Genomic DNA, 17,828 nt, shown 5'->3' with positions numbered 1-17,828 from the left:
TATCAATATTATTTCAGTCGATTAATAATCCTCTCAAGTCTTCCCATACGTCCAGATGCACCCTTATCACTATAGGGCTATGGACCCCTATCCCTGTCCCCCTCTGCATATGTAGAAGCTGAAGAGGATCGTAAATCATACATAAGACACAAGGGCGTGAGGAAGCCTAGCTTTCCCCACTCATCCCGCTCGCATCTACGCCACAGCCCTGTATGCAGGCTAACAGGTGCCTAGTTACATATGAAAGTTGGGGGAGTCATGTACATATAGTCTTAAGTTGGGGCTTCTGCATACCTAGTAGTAAAGGCTATGGATAAGGTATCAGCGAGAATTCTTGAGGATAAAAGAATGCCCCCCTTCCCTCCCCTCTACGTTTGGATGTGATATTATGATTGCTCAATAACTAGTATGTGACTTGCAATAACAAACCTCGGAACGCTGGCTATCTGCTTATCAAGGAGCCGAACAGCCGAAAAAAAAAAAGCTTCCGCTAATAACTTCCAGAACGAACAAAACATATACGGAGAAACCATAAAAATTCAAGGGGGGGGGGAAGATATGAATACTACTACTACAGCTTCAAACGACGGTGGGAAGAAAGAGGAGCGGAAGCAAAGCGGCACCTACGAAGCCGGCTGCCACTGCGGCTACATCAAGTTCTCTGTCACGCTGTCGCCGCCGTTTCCCGTGTACAAGGTGCTGAACTGCAACTGCTCTGTCTGCTCCCACCTGGGATACCTGCTTGTGTGTAAGTTAAACCCCACCCCCCTTTTCCCCCTTCCCCCCTTGTATGTATATATATATACTTTATCACCCCTACGGTGATCCATAAACCCAACGAAATAAAGGGGTCAGAGTGGTAGAAAATCCACCTACTATCTACCTGTCCAGGGAAGGAAGCATAGATGGACCAGCTAGGCTTATACATACCTACCCATCTACACAGACCCCAAAGCCAAAGACGTAGCATGGCACAACAACAGCCGCGAGCGGTGCGCCAGCTACCGCTTCAACACGAAGCAGAAGGACCAGATGTTCTGCCCCAAGTGCGGCGCCAGTCTAGGCATCGACTTCGAGTCTGTTTTCAAGGAGCATACGTACGGCATCAACGTGAGCCTCCCCACCTTTCCCCCCCTTTAAAATGTACCGGTATCTACCTACCTGCCTCTCTAACCACCCGAAACAGGCCCGCACATTCTACGGCCTCAACCTCGACGAGCTAGAGTACAAGAAAGGCGACGGGGTAAACAAGGTCCCGCCCGCGGGCGACCTGTCGGGTCACGTTTGGGACGAGGACGCCCAGGAGTTGAAGTAGAGTGGCTACCTACCTACTAAGAAAGGAAAATCATCCTCCCAAGCTTGAGAAAACACGCATATATTGGCAATACATGTAGCCTATAAGTCACTCACATTCCCGTGGCGAAAAAAAGGAGGCGAGATGTGAAATACCATTTTAAAGTTCTCTGCTTCTAACCCAGCCACATTCCTCGTTTTCTTCTTTAATTTTTATTAACATGCTACAAACGCAAGCGCATACGATAGTGTAAACTTGTAGATCTCATTTTATTAAGTTGTATCTATTTTTGTCTTCTTGCGTAGAGGTTTTCGGCCGACGTAATGCAATGCATGTTAGCACCAAGTTTGTTCATCGTCTCGACCCATTCTTCATACTCGTCCGAGTCGAAAACAATTCCACCCCCTATCGTAGCTGTTAGTCCCCTTCAAAGGAAAGCAAAAAAAATTGGTGGGGGGTCCTTACCAGCCTGGAGATATGCTACTCCGTCTTTAACCAGCATAGTTCGCAGCGCAATGCAGGTGTCCATAGCACCCTGTATTTCATTACCGCTACTATCTACGCTCCCGTATCCGAAATAACCTACGGCTCCCGCATATACACCCCTCTTCTCCTTCTCCAGTTCAGCGATGAGTTCCATCGCTCGTACCTTGGGGGCACCGGACACTGTTCCGGCAGGGAATATCGATCGAAAGGCATCGAACCTCGTTTGCCCCGGTCGTAGAATACCCGATACTTGAGAAACGAGATGCTGAACATGACTGAACTTCTCCACTACCATCAACCGGTCCACTCTAGTTGTCAAGGGGTCACAGACTCGGTTGACATCATTACGTGCCAAATCCACCAACATGACGTGCTCGGCACGGTCTTTCAGCGAGTTTCGTAACTCGCTAGCAAGTCGCTCATCGTCCTCAGGAGTCTTGCCGCGCTTCACGGTACCCGCAATAGGATGCGTGATGATACGTCCCTCTTCCTCCTTTACCAGTAGTTCTGGTGATGCGCCCACAATTTGGAAGTCTTGGCAGTTGATATAGAAGAGGTATGGCGAGGGGTTTACTGTTCGCAAGTGACGATAAATGTTGAAGGGGTGTAACGAGGTCGGGCGAGCGAATCGTTGGGAGGGAACGGCTTGTATGATGTCGCCGGCGACGATGTGCTTCTTCAATTCGGTTACATGGGATTCGTAACCTTGCTGGCCGATATTAGATGTATACTCTTGGCCAAGCTTGATGGGTTGCTGTTCGGGAATAGGTATCTCGGGGGAATTGAGGATGTCGATGAGGTCCTGGATAGTTGCGGTAGCTTTATTATATTCATCTGCTAGAGTATCTAGGTTCTCGGGGATGTGAAGGTACGTGATGACTTTGATGACACCAAAGAATCTATCGAAAGCCACGATAGTATCGAATAACATGAAAAGCGACTCCGGTATCTGAATAGTATCCTTCATAGGTCGGGCTGTCTTGGGCTCGAAGTACCGCACGCAGTCGTAGCCGACATAGCCAACCGCACCACCAGTAAGTGGTGGTAGCCTGAGGTCTGGTACGTCGGCGACAACATGCTTTGATAACTCCTCTTCAAGTACAGGCAGTGGATCTATCGACTCTCCATGGCCTTCTCCCGTTTTGAGGATTTTACGAGGACCGGCACCGACGAAACTATATCGGCCTACACGTTCTGTAGCAGCACTTTCGAAGAGGAATGAAAAGTCCGACTTTGAATGAGCCGAGACTTTAAGATATGCGGCTGAAGGTGTAATCAAGTCGGCCGAGATCTGGCCGTATAATGGAACGAGATTCGGTTTCTTGGGCCCTGCTTGTGAGTTGGAGAGGATCTCTCGGACAGTGTCCAGAGAGGGTAGAACAACATCCTATAGTAAGCAGGAAAAGAAAATGACTTGTTAGTAAATGTTGGAGCGCATTGATTTCTTCAAGGTTATGCTTACTGCTTGTGCCATTATTACCTATGTGTGGGCAAGTTTAGTTGTAAGTGTGAAGTAAGAAGATGACTTTGTGAGTCAATGTACGAAGTACAGCCAATGCTACATACATGTATGTATTTGTTTCCAGTTCCGGACTTCAATGTTCCTTCCCTTTGCTGTTCAAGGTTGACTCAGCTTGTACATGTAGGTTTATTCAATTTCCAATCGATAAACTTTACTAAGACGGAGGACCAATACAAAGATAGCTAACTACCCCGCATATAGTACATAGTTGCATACCTACCTGGGTAACTTCGTACAGTACATATGTAACTAAGAGATGTATAGATGTATACCTCGAGTTGGAAGCTTCAATGTTTAAATTGGAGCAGATTCAATGTCAATCTTGAGAGTAACTATCAGCCAATATCGGCATGCATAGTACCTATGTAAGGTTAGACGAATGGTGAATTGCTACTGTACATATGTGTATAGTGAGAAATTGAGGGCAAAACCCTTCAACTCTCAACCGCCAGTGCCTTGACGCCAACAAGCTTAGCACCCGCCCCTTTGCCCTCCGTAGTGACGACCCAGTACTCGGCCTTGACTTCCCCCCTCGAGATCCGGTACACTCTAACGTCGTTACCCTTGCCTGCCTTGCGCACTGCATCTAGGATCGCCTTATACTGTCCCTGCGGATCCCAGTCCGCCGGGTCTTGTATCTCCAACTGCGCATTCGATGGGTCTGGGTGGCCTATCAAGGATGCAAACTCCTCTGTATGTGCCAATGGTTAGCACAGATACATGTATACCACTCAGCATACCTATCATTTACAGGTCATGCATGGCCAACGTACCTTCATCTGGTAGACCTTTACCGCTCTCGTCCCAAGCAAGGTAGACTGGCACAAAAGGTTCATCTGCGTCGCTCGTGTAAAAGCTATCTTTGGTAATTTCCTGTATCACCGCTGGGACCTGTGCACCATTGTCTGTCGCCTTGAACTCATGCTTGCTCAAGCCTTGTGGCTTCGCATATCCTTCACCAGGGTCCTTGTTTGCCTTGTCTAGAAAGGCCATATAATCTTCATCTGATGCCATTGTTAATCTTCTAGTACTGCTAAAGCTTCTCGGTAGATTTTGGAGCTTGGTCAAGTATTGACTTCGTAGAGTGACCCGGTCGGCTGAAGCCAAATGATTAATTCGACTGCTTCCTTTCAATATGCTGGTGCGATTCAAGACAGAAGCTATCAATGTTGGCTGGGTATCGTACTGGCGAAACAACGTCCCGATTGCCTTACGTTCGCAAAGTGAAGCGATGAACATAGAGAAATCGCATTAGGTAGCAAGTAATCTGATGTTGGTGGCACTATTCACGACAAGGCTTTTTATAATCCAGTCATGTCCTTTTCATTGCTAGTTACATCATACATCAGGTGCAGTACCTAGGTACATACATGGTTTCCCACAAACACTTACGCTATCCCCAATTACAGCTTAGTCATCCTACACTCCTTGGCCCAGTCGCCTTTCTTATTGCAGTTAAAGCAAACATTGTCCTTTGCCCGTGCAGCCTACGTCTCGTCAGTGGCATTTACTCTTCCACCGTCCTCTTGGGGATTCGATATGCTCATCCGAGTTGCTTGGGGGGCTGTAGTCATTGCGTTTGGTTGCATTACCGTCGCTACTTCCCGTGCGTCTGGGGTCGCCTTGCTAATGTCTGTCTGGTAAAACGAGGAAACAGCCCCTTGAACGGGAGACCCAGTCCGCTCTCATGACAGCTTCTTCCATCAAGTCCTTCGCTGTCATTTTCGCTAAACATACAGGATACAGCTTAGTAATCGGATCCACAAGCCTAGTTTCTGATATATCAAGGCTACCAACCCCAACCCCACGGCGACGGCCCGAGCCCATATAGCTATAGCTCGAAACCGTCGCCGATGGGGTCCGGGGTTATCCTAAAGAACGGCGTCTAGTTGTACCCAAGAGTTTTCGATAGGCTCTAGTACGCCTTATCGTCTCAAAAGGAGGACCTGTCCCGTAGCTTTTGTTCTTATAGCCCTAGGATAATTTTGTGTAATCCGCCGTCGGCTTCGTGTCCAGTGATCACTAGGCACAATAAAGGGGCTTAGCCTTTAATGTTCGATGTCAATAGTCGCACTTGTGCAAAGATCATATGAACCTGAGTAATTGCACTGATAGTATTGAGCCCCCTCATTCCTCTGGGGCACTTGTCAATAACTCCCACTCGGTGGAGGAGAAGCACGGAATGGACTCTTTATGATATCCCATCTATTGCCGAGTTTTAGGCTTTCTGATGTGTTCCTTAATTGTTTTGTGGACACTTGCTTCATGTCCTGTCTCGGCTGTTAATTAGCTCGTGGTGACACTTCATCCTGCTGAAAATTGTAGGGATTTTCCATTTTATTAAGGACATCGATGTGTCATCCGGGTGGGGGAGTGATTCGCTTCTCTCAAACACACAATGGCGTCGGTAGGCAGCTGTGAGCTTATGTTAGATAGTGTACTTGACGCGTTGGGACTGATATCTGCCATGCCTGCTTGAGAATATTGATGAAAATGACTATGACTGGCTTGAAAGAAACAGCTACATATAGTTGGAGCAATGAACGAGAGCTGTGTCACTTACCTGATGTATGTGGAAAATGGAGCAGAGCTATCAGATATGTGTATAAATCGCTCCATCACAATGAGGACAGGCCATTGTAGTTTAATTGTGACATAATTGTTCTGTAAACACAATCTTGAGCTGCTTAGGGATATCAACCTCTTTCCTTTCTTCCCACGGATGTAGAACTGATTGAAACGATGTATTAATAATCGTGCCATGATTCCTTGAGGAGGTAGGGAGTGTTTTATCTCATGACTTACAGAGATATCCTCTCCCCTAGGACACCGTTTAGATGTACGCAAAGTCACGACACGCTGTAGGCAATCCTATGCCCCCTCTTGCCCGTAACACAAACCATCATTGGAAAAGTATTGTTGTAATAGAGTGTTATATATGTATGCACCTAGAGTATGTCTTAGGTAGAAAAGGTAGTGATGGTGTCGAGTTGAATGAATTGAAGCTTGTGGGGTTTGATTGAGCCCCCATGCTGTCCGTTGCAATGGTATTCGAACAGAGACAGGATGTTATGATAATATATAAGTACGAATTGAATGTGAAATGATAGGTGTGATGAAGGAATTGGTAGAAGAAGAAGTAGGAAAGTAAATGTGTTTTGGGTTGTATTGGGAGATTCTTGAAAATGAATACGGAGAAATGACCTCCTCCATTGCTTCCTGTCCTAGGCTTTTACATCAATGATGTAATACCTATCGTACTACGTAGCCTGTAATCAACTCGAAACATTGAGAAAGTGTAATCACGTCCCTTCCATCTACATGTATACTTCGACTTTTGTGAGTAATTACAAAGATGGGGGCATACATAGTAGTAGACTGCGATGCCCCTTCCCTCTCCTTACTATTGACAACCTCGGCAGCCCCTACGACAAAGTAATAGTAGTACTTGCTATGTGTATAAAGTTCACTGTAAGAAACGGCAGGCATGAGTACCTGTTGAGACAGACTCCTTATCTCATCAAGCAGTAGGTAGGTGGACTTTTGTATCTGTTCATCAATACTTCTTGCTCTTGCTACCTAGGGTACTTTATGTGGATCAGCTATCACATGTGCATCTAGGTTGCTATTTACTAACCTAGGTACTTCAGTAACTTGGCATACATGCATTTGTAAACAACTAATGCAAGCGTGTTAATGAATACAAGCTTTGTGAGCTCTTGGGTAGAAGTCAGATGATACAATCTCAAGTGGTTTTGTACAGCTAGTAAAACCGAGGGCAAAACAGCAAAGCCTAAAGTTATAACAATAGGAGAAATTCTACGAGAAAGGGGCTAATAGCTAGGTGCTAAAGTAGGGTGGCCCCTAGAAGTGTGGCAGCTTATCAAAAGCTGGCCAACTATTGGTCATCAGGTAGAATACAATCTCGTATGTTGTCTTGGAATGGCCATAGTGAGCTACGATGCATAGGTGGAATTATTTTTCATGTCACGAATGGGATATAATGATCATAACTTTGTTCATGCATTTGTTCATTATCTTCCTTTTTAAGACTCAAATGCCAACCCTAGACCATGCCCATCGCAATAGCGGAAAAGGGAACCAGGAACACCGATGCAAAAGACTTAATACAGGAAAACGAAAAGCTCTCTATGAGCTCTGGACGAGGTCCTTCTTGAGCGTTCCCTGGAATTGCTTCTTCTCGGCAGGTGTCTGGAAGGCACCGTGACCAAACTCGGAAGATGTGTCGATCCATTTCAGCTCCACCTTCTCCAACGCCTTTCTTGAAGTGTGAATGAACATGGACTTCCTCAGCGTCATCACACGCTTCTTGACACCGGGGATGGAGCCCTTGACCATGACGAAGTCATTCTTGACCTCACCATATCGGACGAAGCCACCGAGACTGAACTGATATTAGTACACATGCTTGATGATGTGAGACTGGCTATGACTTACGGAGTAATCGTCTTCTTGGTGACATCTTGATCAGTAGAGCCGTTGGACTGGTTGTCGCCCTTGCCAATACGGTAAACCTTGTGGTTGACCGAGGTACGATGGTGGTAACCCATCTGACCAGCACGGGCAACAGTCCACTGGACGTGGGACGGATGCCAAGCGCCGATACAAGCGACCTTTCGGAGACCCTTGTGGGTCTTGCGCGGCAGCTTCTTGGTACCCCATCGAGCTGTGACACCGTTGAAGCCGTGACCCTTGGTAACGGCGATGACATCAATCATCTCGTCCTTCTCGAAGATGGAGTCGACGCTGACGGGCTTCTCGAAAAGACCCTTACCAAACTCAACCTTGTCGGCGATGGAGCCACCGTTGACTTGAATTTCCATAAGATGGGCCTTCTTCTGCTTGAGAGGTGTCTTGCGGATTTGCGTGTGGGCGAGGACACGGACGACTGTGCAGTACTTCTTGATTCGCTCAAGCTCGCGGGTGATGGAAGAGCCGCTGGTCTCAGAGTGCTTCTTGGCGTACTTGGTGAATGCCTTCTTCTTGCTCTTGTACCAGTTCTTGTAGAATCGACGCTTGATCTCGTCGCTAAGATGCTCGGCCCAGACGGTGGTGAGTGATCGGAGACCTCGGGGTGTCTCGATGTAGCCCACGAGACCAACAACAATCATCTGTGAAAAAGATGTTAGCCATAGGCACAAAGCCAAGCGGGCTGCGTTGCTCGTACGGGTGGAGTATCAATAATTGAGACTGCCTCAACAACTTCCTTCTTGTGCGACTTTGCACCGGGACGGTCGAGGTCACGAACGATCGTGGTCATGCCGGCCTTGTAGCCCATGGCGGCAGTAAGATGGACAGGCTTTTTGGGGTCATCCTTGGGGAACCTGTATGGAATGATTGGTGGTTAGCACTGATTTTGAGAGTGAATTGCAAGAGTGGAAGATCGACGAAGGCCGAGGGACTGCGATTGAGAAAAGGGAAACAAGGAATGATGTAAAATGAGTATTAACTTACGACTTGACCTTTCCGCGATGACGGGCAGCACGCTTTCGCGGCAAGAAAGCCAGAGAGCCGTGGCGAGGAGCCTCGAACTTACGGTGCGACATCTTCAATTGAATTTCTTGTGGTGTGGTAAGAAATCAATTGTAAGTCGTGGGTGGGAGGTTTGAAGATTTAGAAAATGTGTGCGAGTGGAAATGCTCGACTTTTTCTTTTGCCTTAGTGCTAGAAACAAATATTTTGTGGGTTTAGGAAAGTCCCGGGAAATAGCCGAATGTGGGATGGGAAAATCAAATCTCACTTTAGCTAGGACCCGCTAGGAGTAGGAGAACCCTAAAAGCTTGAAGCACGTGACAGACTACCACGGATTATGAACCCCTACATACAGATGGCACATTGGCACTACCTACATGTGTCATGCACTACACCCGATGTCACTACTATCGGGCTACACAGTAGATGTCGCTATCCGAGATTTTAAACTACATGTACTACATAACTACATAATTACATACATGTAGGTACTGGATATGCCCCTACACATGCATGTAAACAGGAGATGCAAATATCATTGAATATTTACATTTACATATCTAGAATTCACGTAAATTAGCATGAGAATGTTGCACATAGATTTACCAAGGTGCCACTGTTCATAGTACATATTATATTGAAAAGGTATAGGGCCATGATCCTTCTATTATGTAGGAGCCATCAAGATGTATCGTCGCTTCATTGGAACCAATAACGAAGTAAACATTTCAAAATGATAGACAGACTTGGTGTCGCCTTGCCAGTATCTAACAGCACGCAGCTCGCCAATTGATATACACAGCTTCGAAGTAATCCTGAACAATGATGAAAGGGGTATGTTTGACATTCAGCAATCGTTGATAAACCTTTCCCTTCACGCGGTCCCCTCTGCCTTTGGAGTAGGCCCCATCATCCCATTGATGCTAGCACTAGTGGGCGTCGTGTTCTTCATATCACTAGTTGACGAGCCAGGTCCAGATACAACACCGTTAACATTCACCTTCTTCTCCTCCTCTCCACTATCATCATAGTCATCGTCGACATCCATCTTCCTGGCAGCTCGTTCGGGTTCGTTCATTTGCGGCGGAGCAGGAGCAGAGGGGTGCTCGAGTCTCTGCCGCTCATCTTGGGGGTATTCTTTTGGGGCCGGGCTCGGCTGTGGTCCATCGTGAATCAACCCTTGCATAGGTGGAGGTCCCTGCTGCATTGGGGGCAAGTGGTTTGGCATCGAATGCGTTGGGGGGTGATGAGCGGCATCTGATGGGTGATAGCTATCGTTTGGGTGTCGTTGCTCATCGACGCGGCGCATCTCTTCAACTCGCCTCTGATCCTCGACGCGGCGCTGCTGCTCCTCCATGCGTCGTTGTTCCTCAAAGCGATGGGCATCTGGGGACTGACGATAAGGATCGCGCGGTGGAGTGGATGGCCGTCGGTGGCGCAAATCATCCAAACGCGCTCGGTTCTCGTCGTTGGCTGGCTTTTTGATCGAAGGTTCGTCTTCCCACTCTCGCATTCTCTTGGACGCAACGGACGACGGTCGATCATGATCGCGGTGCATGTCAGGGCCCATTAGTCCTTTTAGGTGTGGGCCACCGAGTGGTTCCGTATGGTGAGGAAATGGTGGAGGATGCTGTGGATAAGCTGACTTGGGCGAAGGCATGCGATTATCATGAATCGGCCTTTGCTCTGAGCGAGGAGACCCGTTGCGATACGGCATAAGAGAGTGTGGTGGCGGGGCGCCGTTGGGTGGGCCATTAGCCGCAGCCATATTTGACGAAGGCGCCGGCGTATAGTTTGGGTTATTAACGCGTGCTGGCCCTTGTAGAGGGGGTGGGGGAGGCTGTTGTGACGGTCCGGAAGGGACGTATTGAGTGGGCGGACCAGGCGAAGGGCCCCTTCGAAGTGGTGCTGGACCTGGACGATTTGACTCTCCTCCATATGGTCTCATCTCTTGTCGAGGACTGGGCTGCCGTGGTAGTGGCGGTACTGGTCCACGAAAGGCCTCTCGCTGATCATAAGGATTGGGTGGTTGGGGTGGGTTGATGTCACTAGTTCTCTGGCCCCAACCGTTGGCTGCAGCAGGGCCCGGGGGAGGCCTATGAGGGCCGCCAGGCCCAGCTTGCTGCATAGGTGCAGAGCCAGTCCACGGTGGTGCTTGGGGCCCCTGAGCCCCGTACGATTGAGGGTGCACGTCAGTGGGCACCGGCTGAGGAATACTCCCTGTGGTTTGTCCTGCTCGTAGTAGCTGAAGTCTGGCTTTGATATGCGGGTTCCCAGGGTCCAATTCCGCGGCCCTTTGGTAAGCGTCCAGGGCATCGTTGATCTGATTGTTACAAGATTCGTACTAATACAGTTCGTCAGTCTGGTGGTACCTGTAAGGATAAAGCAAACTAAACTTACCAGAGTGCCTAGGTCATACCAAACCTCAGATATATACGGGTTCAAGCGTATCGCCCGGGAATACGCATCCAGGGCGTCGCGGTATTGATTGATCTGGTAATAGAGGACACCAATCGAGCACCAGAATGTAGGGTTCCGCCCGTCACGGTACACCGCTTGTTGATATGCTTCATATGCCTTGGGATACTTCTGTTGTGACATGTAACATCGGCCAAGAAGATACCAGCTTTGAGCATCGTTATTATCTGCCACGTGTGAGAAACATACAGTATATTCGATTTGAAGAACGAGAACTGCCTACCTGCTGCAACAGATTTCTCCAAGTACTCGATCGCACGCTCCTGAGTTTGGAAGCTACTGCTCTGTTGATGATGAAGCCAGCCTAGTTGTTGCAATACCTTGGCGTGATTCGGATCACGTTCGAGCACTCGCATATAAGCTGCTTTGGCACTATCATACTGCATGGCAGTCAGTAAACGTCAGGGAATAAGCATAGCTCAATGGTACTTACGTCTTTTTGCTGTTCATGAACATGTCCAATTTGGAACCAGATATCTTCCTCAGTCAATGGTGGAGGTGGAGAGTTTACAATATATTTGAAACACTGCAAAGTATTAGAACGACCATCAAGGGGCAATCTAGGGGGTATTAAGTAGCTGTACCTCTAGACTTGAACCATACTTGGATTGCTGCTTATATATGATACCTAATCGGAAGTAGATTTCATTGGCCTTCTCAAAGTCGGGTTGCATCTGCATGACTTGCGAAGAGGCTTCCTCAGCATGATCAAGAGATCCATACCGATCGTAGAGAATGCCTATGCCATACCATAGCTTGGGTTCCTGCTACACGTTAGTTAGGCGCATCATTAAAAAGGGGGCTATGGAGATATGTACTTTGGGATTTGGCAGGTTGACTAGAGCAGACTGGTAAGCAGCATATGCCTGCTGCAAATCGTCCATCATGAGGTAGCAATGGCCTGGAAACAGTCAGTTTCATAGATTCATATGAACGTAAACGTGCAATGTGCAGAAAAATCCGAGCATACCTAAACTGCCCCAAACTTCGCCGTTGTTAGAGTCGATTTTCAAGATGGCTTGTAAGTACTCTACTGCCTTGTGAAAATCTTCGCGCGTTCGAAGGATCAGGCTGATGGCGTTCATGGCTGGAATCGAGTTCGGGTTCGCATTAAGCGCGTGCTCGTAGGCCATCATGGCATCATCGAGGTTGCCGAGAAGCTCAGAGAAACTACCTGTAGGGGGTTGTCAATTGACTGTATTGAATGAATAGCGCTTTCATATATCGCTCACCAATTTGCATCCAAAGTGCCTCGTTTACGGCGACAATATGTCGCGACGGAGTCCATTGACCATTTTGAGCCGGCCCAGAAGGTGGAGGGGGAGGTACTGGGGGGCCATGATGCTGCATTTGCATCGCCATCTGCGGCGAAGGATGATGGTTCGCCATGAGGCTTCTCGGCGTACAGGTTTAAACCAGTCGTGATAATATTGGATATGTGAAAGGGTTCGAATCTAATACACTAAGCCCAGTAGGACGAGACAAACAAAGCTATGGATCAAAGCCTATGATGGCAGATAATCAATCTATCGCGAACGCTCGCCGAGGAAATTATAGGGAACAGGACGTGTATTTTGAAAAGGGTGACGGAAATGGCAGCCTTATTAAAAGGGATGGAAAAGCGCTTTTGGTGTGTTGCGATGGGATGCAATGTGATGGAAGTTGTCGAGGAAGTAGACGACAATCGTGGTAAGGCCAACGGTCGCAACTTGGTAAATATTGGGATGCTGGACTTGCTTAGGCAAGAGCGCTTATTAACGTGCCAGCCGCTACGTAACAAGCGACAACCTACTTAAGCTACCTGGGGTATTTTAAGGCGCGAGTGAAGGTGCCAGCAGGCGTCAACAAGCGGCGAAATGCGATGTTGGGATAAAGAAGAGAAGATAAGTTTTGAGGCTCAATGATTCCCCAACGACCTAAATTGCTTTGAAGGGGGAGGGGAGAATAAGCGGTGGAGAGGCTGGACGGGAAGAGAAAGAATGAGAGTTGGGAGATGGCCCAAGGAGGATTTCGATGGGCAACAGCTACCCTAACCCACGAGTGAGTGAGGGAAGGAGCGATGGGAGTCTATGTGGGGCCTTAGTCAAGTACCCACATGTACCTGAGGGTACCGACGTATTTATGGGTCTATCAAGACTTGCAGTAATACGGGGCCGATTCTCTTTTCAGTCCAGCTCACAAGTTCAAATCTTCCCCGTATATGCATGTACTTTTGTACCTCTAACTATTATATCAATCAATCAAATCTGTCTGCGGGTTCCTGAACTGGCCTGGACCCTTGATTGCTTCAATGCTTATTATATACTCTTTGTTTCTTCCTACCCAAGAAAGTTAACGAGACGTTACCACTCAATAGTATGAATGTTGTTTGACATTCTAATTGAGTGTCGGTGGACAAGGTCTACCGAATATATCACGTATTGCAATACAATGGTAGGTAGTAATGTATACGCTGCTGCGTTGCAGCAGCGCTGGGTGGGATACCAAACACGTGGTGTATAACTGTATTAATATCTAAGGAGCAAGAGAAGACTATTGTAAATGGCTATCTAAATGAATCTACTTAAATGCGTAATCACGTCACGTGATCACGCATTACTAATCACTGTATGACTAACCCATATTCCTCATTCTCCTTCAGTGGTATTCCAACACTGGCAAATTTTTCTTTTTACGGTAGTGTGAGATAGCGGCTTGAGGGGTGCATCGCCGAGGTGTAGATTAGGCCATTATTACGTGGTTGCGCGTTTGGTGTGCGTGGTTGCCTTGTTGCGGCGTCGGCGTGCAAGGGGTAAAGGAGGGGTAACAAAAGTAAAAGGGCTTGCTGTGCTTCTTTCGTAAGGAAGAAGGTGAAGGTATTCACATCGTTTTGCTTACTGCTTCTGTGAGCCTTATTCACGCGTGGTACCTTCCTGAGTCACCTATCGGTCACTATGGTACCGTTTTGTGATATGTCAGAAAGGTACCGGAGAGTTGAGGTGTATAAGGCTGGGCTCTCCCTCTACGTTATTCCTTGATCTTTTGTCCTTTTCTTCCATCAAGTCAATCCCTCTGGCTGTATATTTTTTTGAATTCTCAACATGTCATCGCGTTCCATGCCGTGTCGCCGCTGCGCCTATGCCATGACAGGGTGGGTACCCGGAGTCGATGATATCGATGACGGTCATACTTGTTATGGGTGTTTCGAAACCGATAGTAGGTACGTCTACTCCCTTAGGTTCTCGCGGGGCTGACTTTGCCTTAGACGGGTCGGCAAAGTGTGATCGTTGTTATCATGCGAAGAAACCGTGTGTTCAGGTATGTATGCAAGGAGAGGAGGAATAAGTAACTGCGTTGCTGATACTTGGCTAGCTCGAGGCGGCTGCGGCTCGGATTGCCGTGGCCTGTTACCGTGCGTTGCGGGAGGATGCAGGAGTGCGCTCGGTAGGTGGTTGGAAGAGAATGTCGTCCCGTTGTGGTGTCTGACTGCTCGTGTATAGATCGCCGTTCGTCGTGCTCAGATGGCGTTATACAAGTGTCTTCAGGACGTGAAGAATAGGAATGGGATGAGCGAGGTTCGCGCTGCTCGTCATCGTCGCCGTGCCGAGGAAGACTTTAAGGACGCGATGGTGAATGCCGCGCAGGACATGGTTGTGCAAATAACCAGGCTGGTTGACAATGTGTCTGCCTTTCGTGGGCAGTTGGAACAGGTATGTTGCTCTGTGCCCGAAGTGAGGGTGGCGCTAATCGTGGCCGTAGGCTTCTGCTACTGGTGGTGCTGGGGGTGCTGATGGGGTTGTGGGTTCCGGGAGCGGATCTGTTGTTGGGGATGGGGTGAGTGGTGGTTTTTCGGGCGTTGACTTGGGTGGTGACGATGGTGATGATGGTATCGTCCATGGTCCTCCTTCTGGGCTGCCGAGGCGTGGCCGGGGCAAGCGGGAGGGCTCCTACGGCTCTGATGAGGCCTAGGCTATGTTCCTAGCTCCTCTTCACCCATCCTTGTAGGCGCATGGTGATGCGGTTGTGATCAACAAACGTCTTGAGTGCTTTGTTGGCGGTTGACTTGGTCATCGCATCGGCTGGGTTGTCTTCACCGTGGATCCATCTGATATCACTTATCTCCCTTCGTTCGTATGATTGGCGTAGTGACATAATGTCAATCATCAGGCGTTTTTCCTTCGTTGTTCCCAGCTTGACCAGACATTCGTATAGCGAGAATGAGTCCGTACACACAATCATTTGGGTTGCTGGGATACCTAGCTTACTGAGGATCGACGTGACTGTTGTAGAGATTGCGATGCCCATATCAACACCATGGATCATGGCGTATATCTCGCTAGCTAGTACGCTTCTAGTTACCCTTTTGCACTTGGTGGAGCTCCAATGTATGATATTCCCTTCCATCGTGAACGTGTTGTCCTGGGTGGTTTCATTTGCAACAAAGATGATATATCCAATCTGGGAACTCAAGTCTTTGTTGTTGGCAAACGAGCCATCAACGAAGACGTATGTTTTGGCCGTTGCGAGGTCGATTGGGATATAGTGCAGGCCTCGCTCGATGTTGTCCATCTGCCATTGGAGTCGCTTGTTTAGTCTCACGATAGCCTCCTTATCAGGGTCCGGGTGCTGTGCAGCCTCGGACAGATCAAACGTAGCCTCTGGCTGGCAAATTGAGGCGATATAGGCACCTCGGGCGCGTTGCTGCACATACTGCTGCTTCGCATCCTTTGGGTTGTGCTCAATAAGCTCTATCTTCGTTCCTTGTGCTTTCTGTTGAAGATGAAGGGATCCTTTTTCTTCTATAGAGAGCGTGCAACCATTGAACAGTAGTGGTTCACTTGGTGTGAGATAGGTCTTGGGTTTCGCAGTGAATGCCGCCTTCTTGAGTTCGTCCTCTTCAAGCTTACTGAACGCATCGTCTGATAGTCCCAGTGTATCGTCTGTCTGCATGCCAATGAGGCCGAATCGTTGGTCGGATTCGGTTACCAGTAAGCACGGGTCGTACGTAGAGGTTATCATCCGCAGGTTTTCCCGGTGGTGTTTGAAGTATGTTGCCCACCAGTGGGTTCCTGCTTCGGCTATACCGTACAATGGTTTGATTACCTTCATGATCGTTCCCTTGGGGTACTTGTGTACGATCTGCGGAGGGAGCTTTGCGAGGATGGTGCGGTTCAGCGTTGTGTTTGACTGTGTGTAGGCCTGGGTGATGTCTCGAAGCCATAGCTTCATACCTTCCTTTACTAGTGCGGGCGCCAGGGCGACGATGATTCGTTGGCTTGATCGTTGGATCGTGGGGGATTGAGTCAAAACAAAGTCCTTGCCAGCGTCGTTGTGGCCTTGAATGACCAACCGCGACTTCTCGTAAGGCGTTGTTGTCTTGCCCTTGATCTCCCTTACGATCCTAGCGTTGAACAACCTGTTCCCTCCATGCCGGCGCTCATCATACCTTTCGAATTGGAAAACACCGCGTTCAATAAGAGAGTCAATCTCTTGTGCATCTGATGCTTCGAACGGTTCCCCAGGTGTAGTTATTTTTCCTTCCTTCCTGAGTTGAATTGCCAGTTCCGCATCAGCGGCCTCCTTGGTTGTGATGTAGGACACTTTTCCAAACGTAACATGCTGGGCCTTGTTCTTACTTCCCTTCGGTCGTCCACGTCCGCGACGTTGTGGAGTCGGGGGAATGTCCTCAAGAGTCGGAACGTATTCGTCGTTCTGTCCGTCGCTGTCTGAACCAGATTCACTGTCATATGCCATCGGCGTCTCCGTGTTCTCATCGCGTAGGTACGGTTTGACAATCGTTGTCCTAAAGTTGGTGAGCTTGCCGTTGACGTCTACCGTGCATGTCTCTCCTTGTCGTGCAATGAGTGTATGGGGGCCCGTCCATCCTCTGTTTTCCCTGTATACTCGCACTTCTGATTGTAGCGGGAGGTTAAGGGTGTCGATGGTCGAGGGGCCATTTCTCATCCCGAGGGCCTCTTTAACTTGTCGATTTGCCTTCAGCCTTCGCACGATCTGCATTGCCTTCTTTATTGCTGCTGCACGGGCTGTCAACGAGGGTGCGGGTGGTGTACTGTCGGCAAGGCGTGGGTACGCTCCAAACACGAGGAGGGTAGGTACAAGTCCATCGGGGCCAGCTGTGTCATTGACCGCCTTGACTGCCATCTGTAGGATAGATGCTTCATCTGCCTCGGTGCCTTGCAGGTCACCCGAGATTACCTCGTAGGCACGTCGGAGTGGTCCATGATAGCGTTCAACTTTACCGATTGAGTTATGAGCCTCGACGGGGACTTCTTCAACAGTAATTGACATTGCCCTTGCGTTGCTGGTGAACTCTTGGGAGGTGAAGTTCTTGCCAGCATCAAATACCATGTTGTCAGGTGGTCCTAGATAGGTATCGATCCAGGCCATCCTAAGTACATTCCATGTATGTCTGGCCGTTATGTCCTTCATGAACTTGGCTGCTTGGAAGGAGGTGGCTTTGTCGACTACGTGAAGGACCGGCTTGTTGTGGATATACATCACGTCGACGTAGATGCTATGGTTGAAGTCGACATCGTCCTTCACCGTGAACTTGAA

The 17,828-nt window shown here is 48.5% G+C and overlaps 5 protein-coding genes across 5 annotated transcripts; 1 reads left to right on the top strand and 4 right to left on the bottom strand.

Moving 5' to 3' along the window:
- The first annotated feature begins 158 nt into the window (after window positions 1-158).
- GGS25DRAFT_181524 (uncharacterized protein) lies at window positions 159-1,518 on the top strand. Its single transcript, XM_049256630.1, has 3 exons — window positions 159-748; window positions 947-1,110; window positions 1,187-1,518. Exons 1-3 carry the CDS (start codon window positions 559-561, stop codon window positions 1,313-1,315), a joined length of 483 nt encoding a protein of 160 aa, XP_049118859.1. The 5' UTR covers window positions 159-558; the 3' UTR covers window positions 1,316-1,518.
- On the bottom strand, window positions 1,401-3,538 carry GGS25DRAFT_181584 (anthranilate synthase component 1). Its single transcript, XM_049256631.1, has 4 exons — window positions 3,347-3,538; window positions 3,243-3,260; window positions 1,760-3,167; window positions 1,401-1,699 (listed from the first exon to the last, which is right to left on the bottom strand). The coding sequence occupies exons 2-4, from the start codon at window positions 3,252-3,254 to the stop codon at window positions 1,578-1,580; spliced, it is 1,542 nt and encodes a 513-aa protein (XP_049118858.1). The 5' UTR covers window positions 3,255-3,260; window positions 3,347-3,538; the 3' UTR covers window positions 1,401-1,577.
- GGS25DRAFT_481352 (uncharacterized protein) lies at window positions 3,497-4,597 on the bottom strand. The gene is made up of 2 exons (XM_049260174.1): window positions 4,076-4,597; window positions 3,497-3,993 (listed from the first exon to the last, which is right to left on the bottom strand). The coding sequence occupies exons 1-2, from the start codon at window positions 4,539-4,541 to the stop codon at window positions 3,737-3,739; spliced, it is 723 nt and encodes a 240-aa protein (XP_049118857.1). The 5' UTR covers window positions 4,542-4,597; the 3' UTR covers window positions 3,497-3,736.
- Window positions 4,598-7,271: 2,674 nt separating this feature from the next.
- GGS25DRAFT_481347 (ribosomal protein L3-domain-containing protein) lies at window positions 7,272-9,193 on the bottom strand. The gene is made up of 4 exons (XM_049260173.1): window positions 8,778-9,193; window positions 8,491-8,647; window positions 7,761-8,434; window positions 7,272-7,707 (listed from the first exon to the last, which is right to left on the bottom strand). The coding sequence occupies exons 1-4, from the start codon at window positions 8,867-8,869 to the stop codon at window positions 7,452-7,454; spliced, it is 1,179 nt and encodes a 392-aa protein (XP_049118856.1). The 5' UTR covers window positions 8,870-9,193; the 3' UTR covers window positions 7,272-7,451.
- A 396-nt stretch (window positions 9,194-9,589) lies between these two features.
- GGS25DRAFT_181196 (TPR-like protein) lies at window positions 9,590-12,763 on the bottom strand. Its single transcript, XM_049256629.1, has 8 exons — window positions 12,506-12,763; window positions 12,244-12,447; window positions 12,092-12,174; window positions 11,858-12,040; window positions 11,707-11,799; window positions 11,497-11,653; window positions 11,196-11,440; window positions 9,590-11,139 (listed from the first exon to the last, which is right to left on the bottom strand). The coding sequence occupies exons 1-8, from the start codon at window positions 12,660-12,662 to the stop codon at window positions 9,670-9,672; spliced, it is 2,592 nt and encodes an 863-aa protein (XP_049118855.1). The 5' UTR covers window positions 12,663-12,763; the 3' UTR covers window positions 9,590-9,669.
- Between the last annotated feature and the right edge of the window lie 5,065 nt (window positions 12,764-17,828).

Source organism: Hypoxylon fragiforme (genome assembly GCF_022984875.1).
Source record: "Hypoxylon fragiforme strain CBS 206.31 chromosome Unknown GGS25scaffold_3, whole genome shotgun sequence".
Classification (NCBI taxonomy): domain Eukaryota; kingdom Fungi; phylum Ascomycota; class Sordariomycetes; order Xylariales; family Hypoxylaceae; genus Hypoxylon; species Hypoxylon fragiforme.
Note: the sequence above shows the minus strand (reverse complement) of the source record. Positions and strands in the feature narration are given on the sequence as shown.

Coding starts and splice junctions, on each gene's coding strand:
- GGS25DRAFT_481347 (XM_049260173.1), bottom strand. CDS start 8,869: ATGTCGCACCGTAAGTTCGAGGCTCCTCGCCACGGCTCTCTGGCTTTC. Junction 8,648..8,777: donor CATCGCGGAAAGGTCAAGTC/GTAAGTTAATAC, acceptor CATTCCATACAG/GTTCCCCAAGGATGACCCCA. Junction 8,435..8,490: donor CAATTATTGATACTCCACCC/GTACGAGCAACG, acceptor TCTTTTTCACAG/ATGATTGTTGTTGGTCTCGT.
- GGS25DRAFT_181196 (XM_049256629.1), bottom strand. CDS start 12,662: ATGGCGAACCATCATCCTTCGCCGCAGATGGCGATGCAAATGCAGCAT. Junction 12,041..12,091: donor TCAACCTGCCAAATCCCAAA/GTACATATCTCC, acceptor ACTAACGTGTAG/CAGGAACCCAAGCTATGGTA. Junction 11,654..11,706: donor TTCATGAACAGCAAAAAGAC/GTAAGTACCATT, acceptor ACTGCCATGCAG/TATGATAGTGCCAAAGCAGC.
- GGS25DRAFT_481352 (XM_049260174.1), bottom strand. CDS start 4,541: ATGTTCATCGCTTCACTTTGCGAACGTAAGGCAATCGGGACGTTGTTT. Junction 3,994..4,075: donor TAAAGGTCTACCAGATGAAG/GTACGTTGGCCA, acceptor TGGCACATACAG/AGGAGTTTGCATCCTTGATA.
- GGS25DRAFT_181524 (XM_049256630.1), top strand. CDS start 559: ATGAATACTACTACTACAGCTTCAAACGACGGTGGGAAGAAAGAGGAG. Junction 749..946: donor CCTGGGATACCTGCTTGTGT/GTAAGTTAAACC, acceptor CCATCTACACAG/ACCCCAAAGCCAAAGACGTA. Junction 1,111..1,186: donor AGCATACGTACGGCATCAAC/GTGAGCCTCCCC, acceptor CACCCGAAACAG/GCCCGCACATTCTACGGCCT.
- GGS25DRAFT_181584 (XM_049256631.1), bottom strand. Junction 1,700..1,759: donor AGTAGCATATCTCCAGGCTG/GTAAGGACCCCC, acceptor CAGCTACGATAG/GGGGTGGAATTGTTTTCGAC.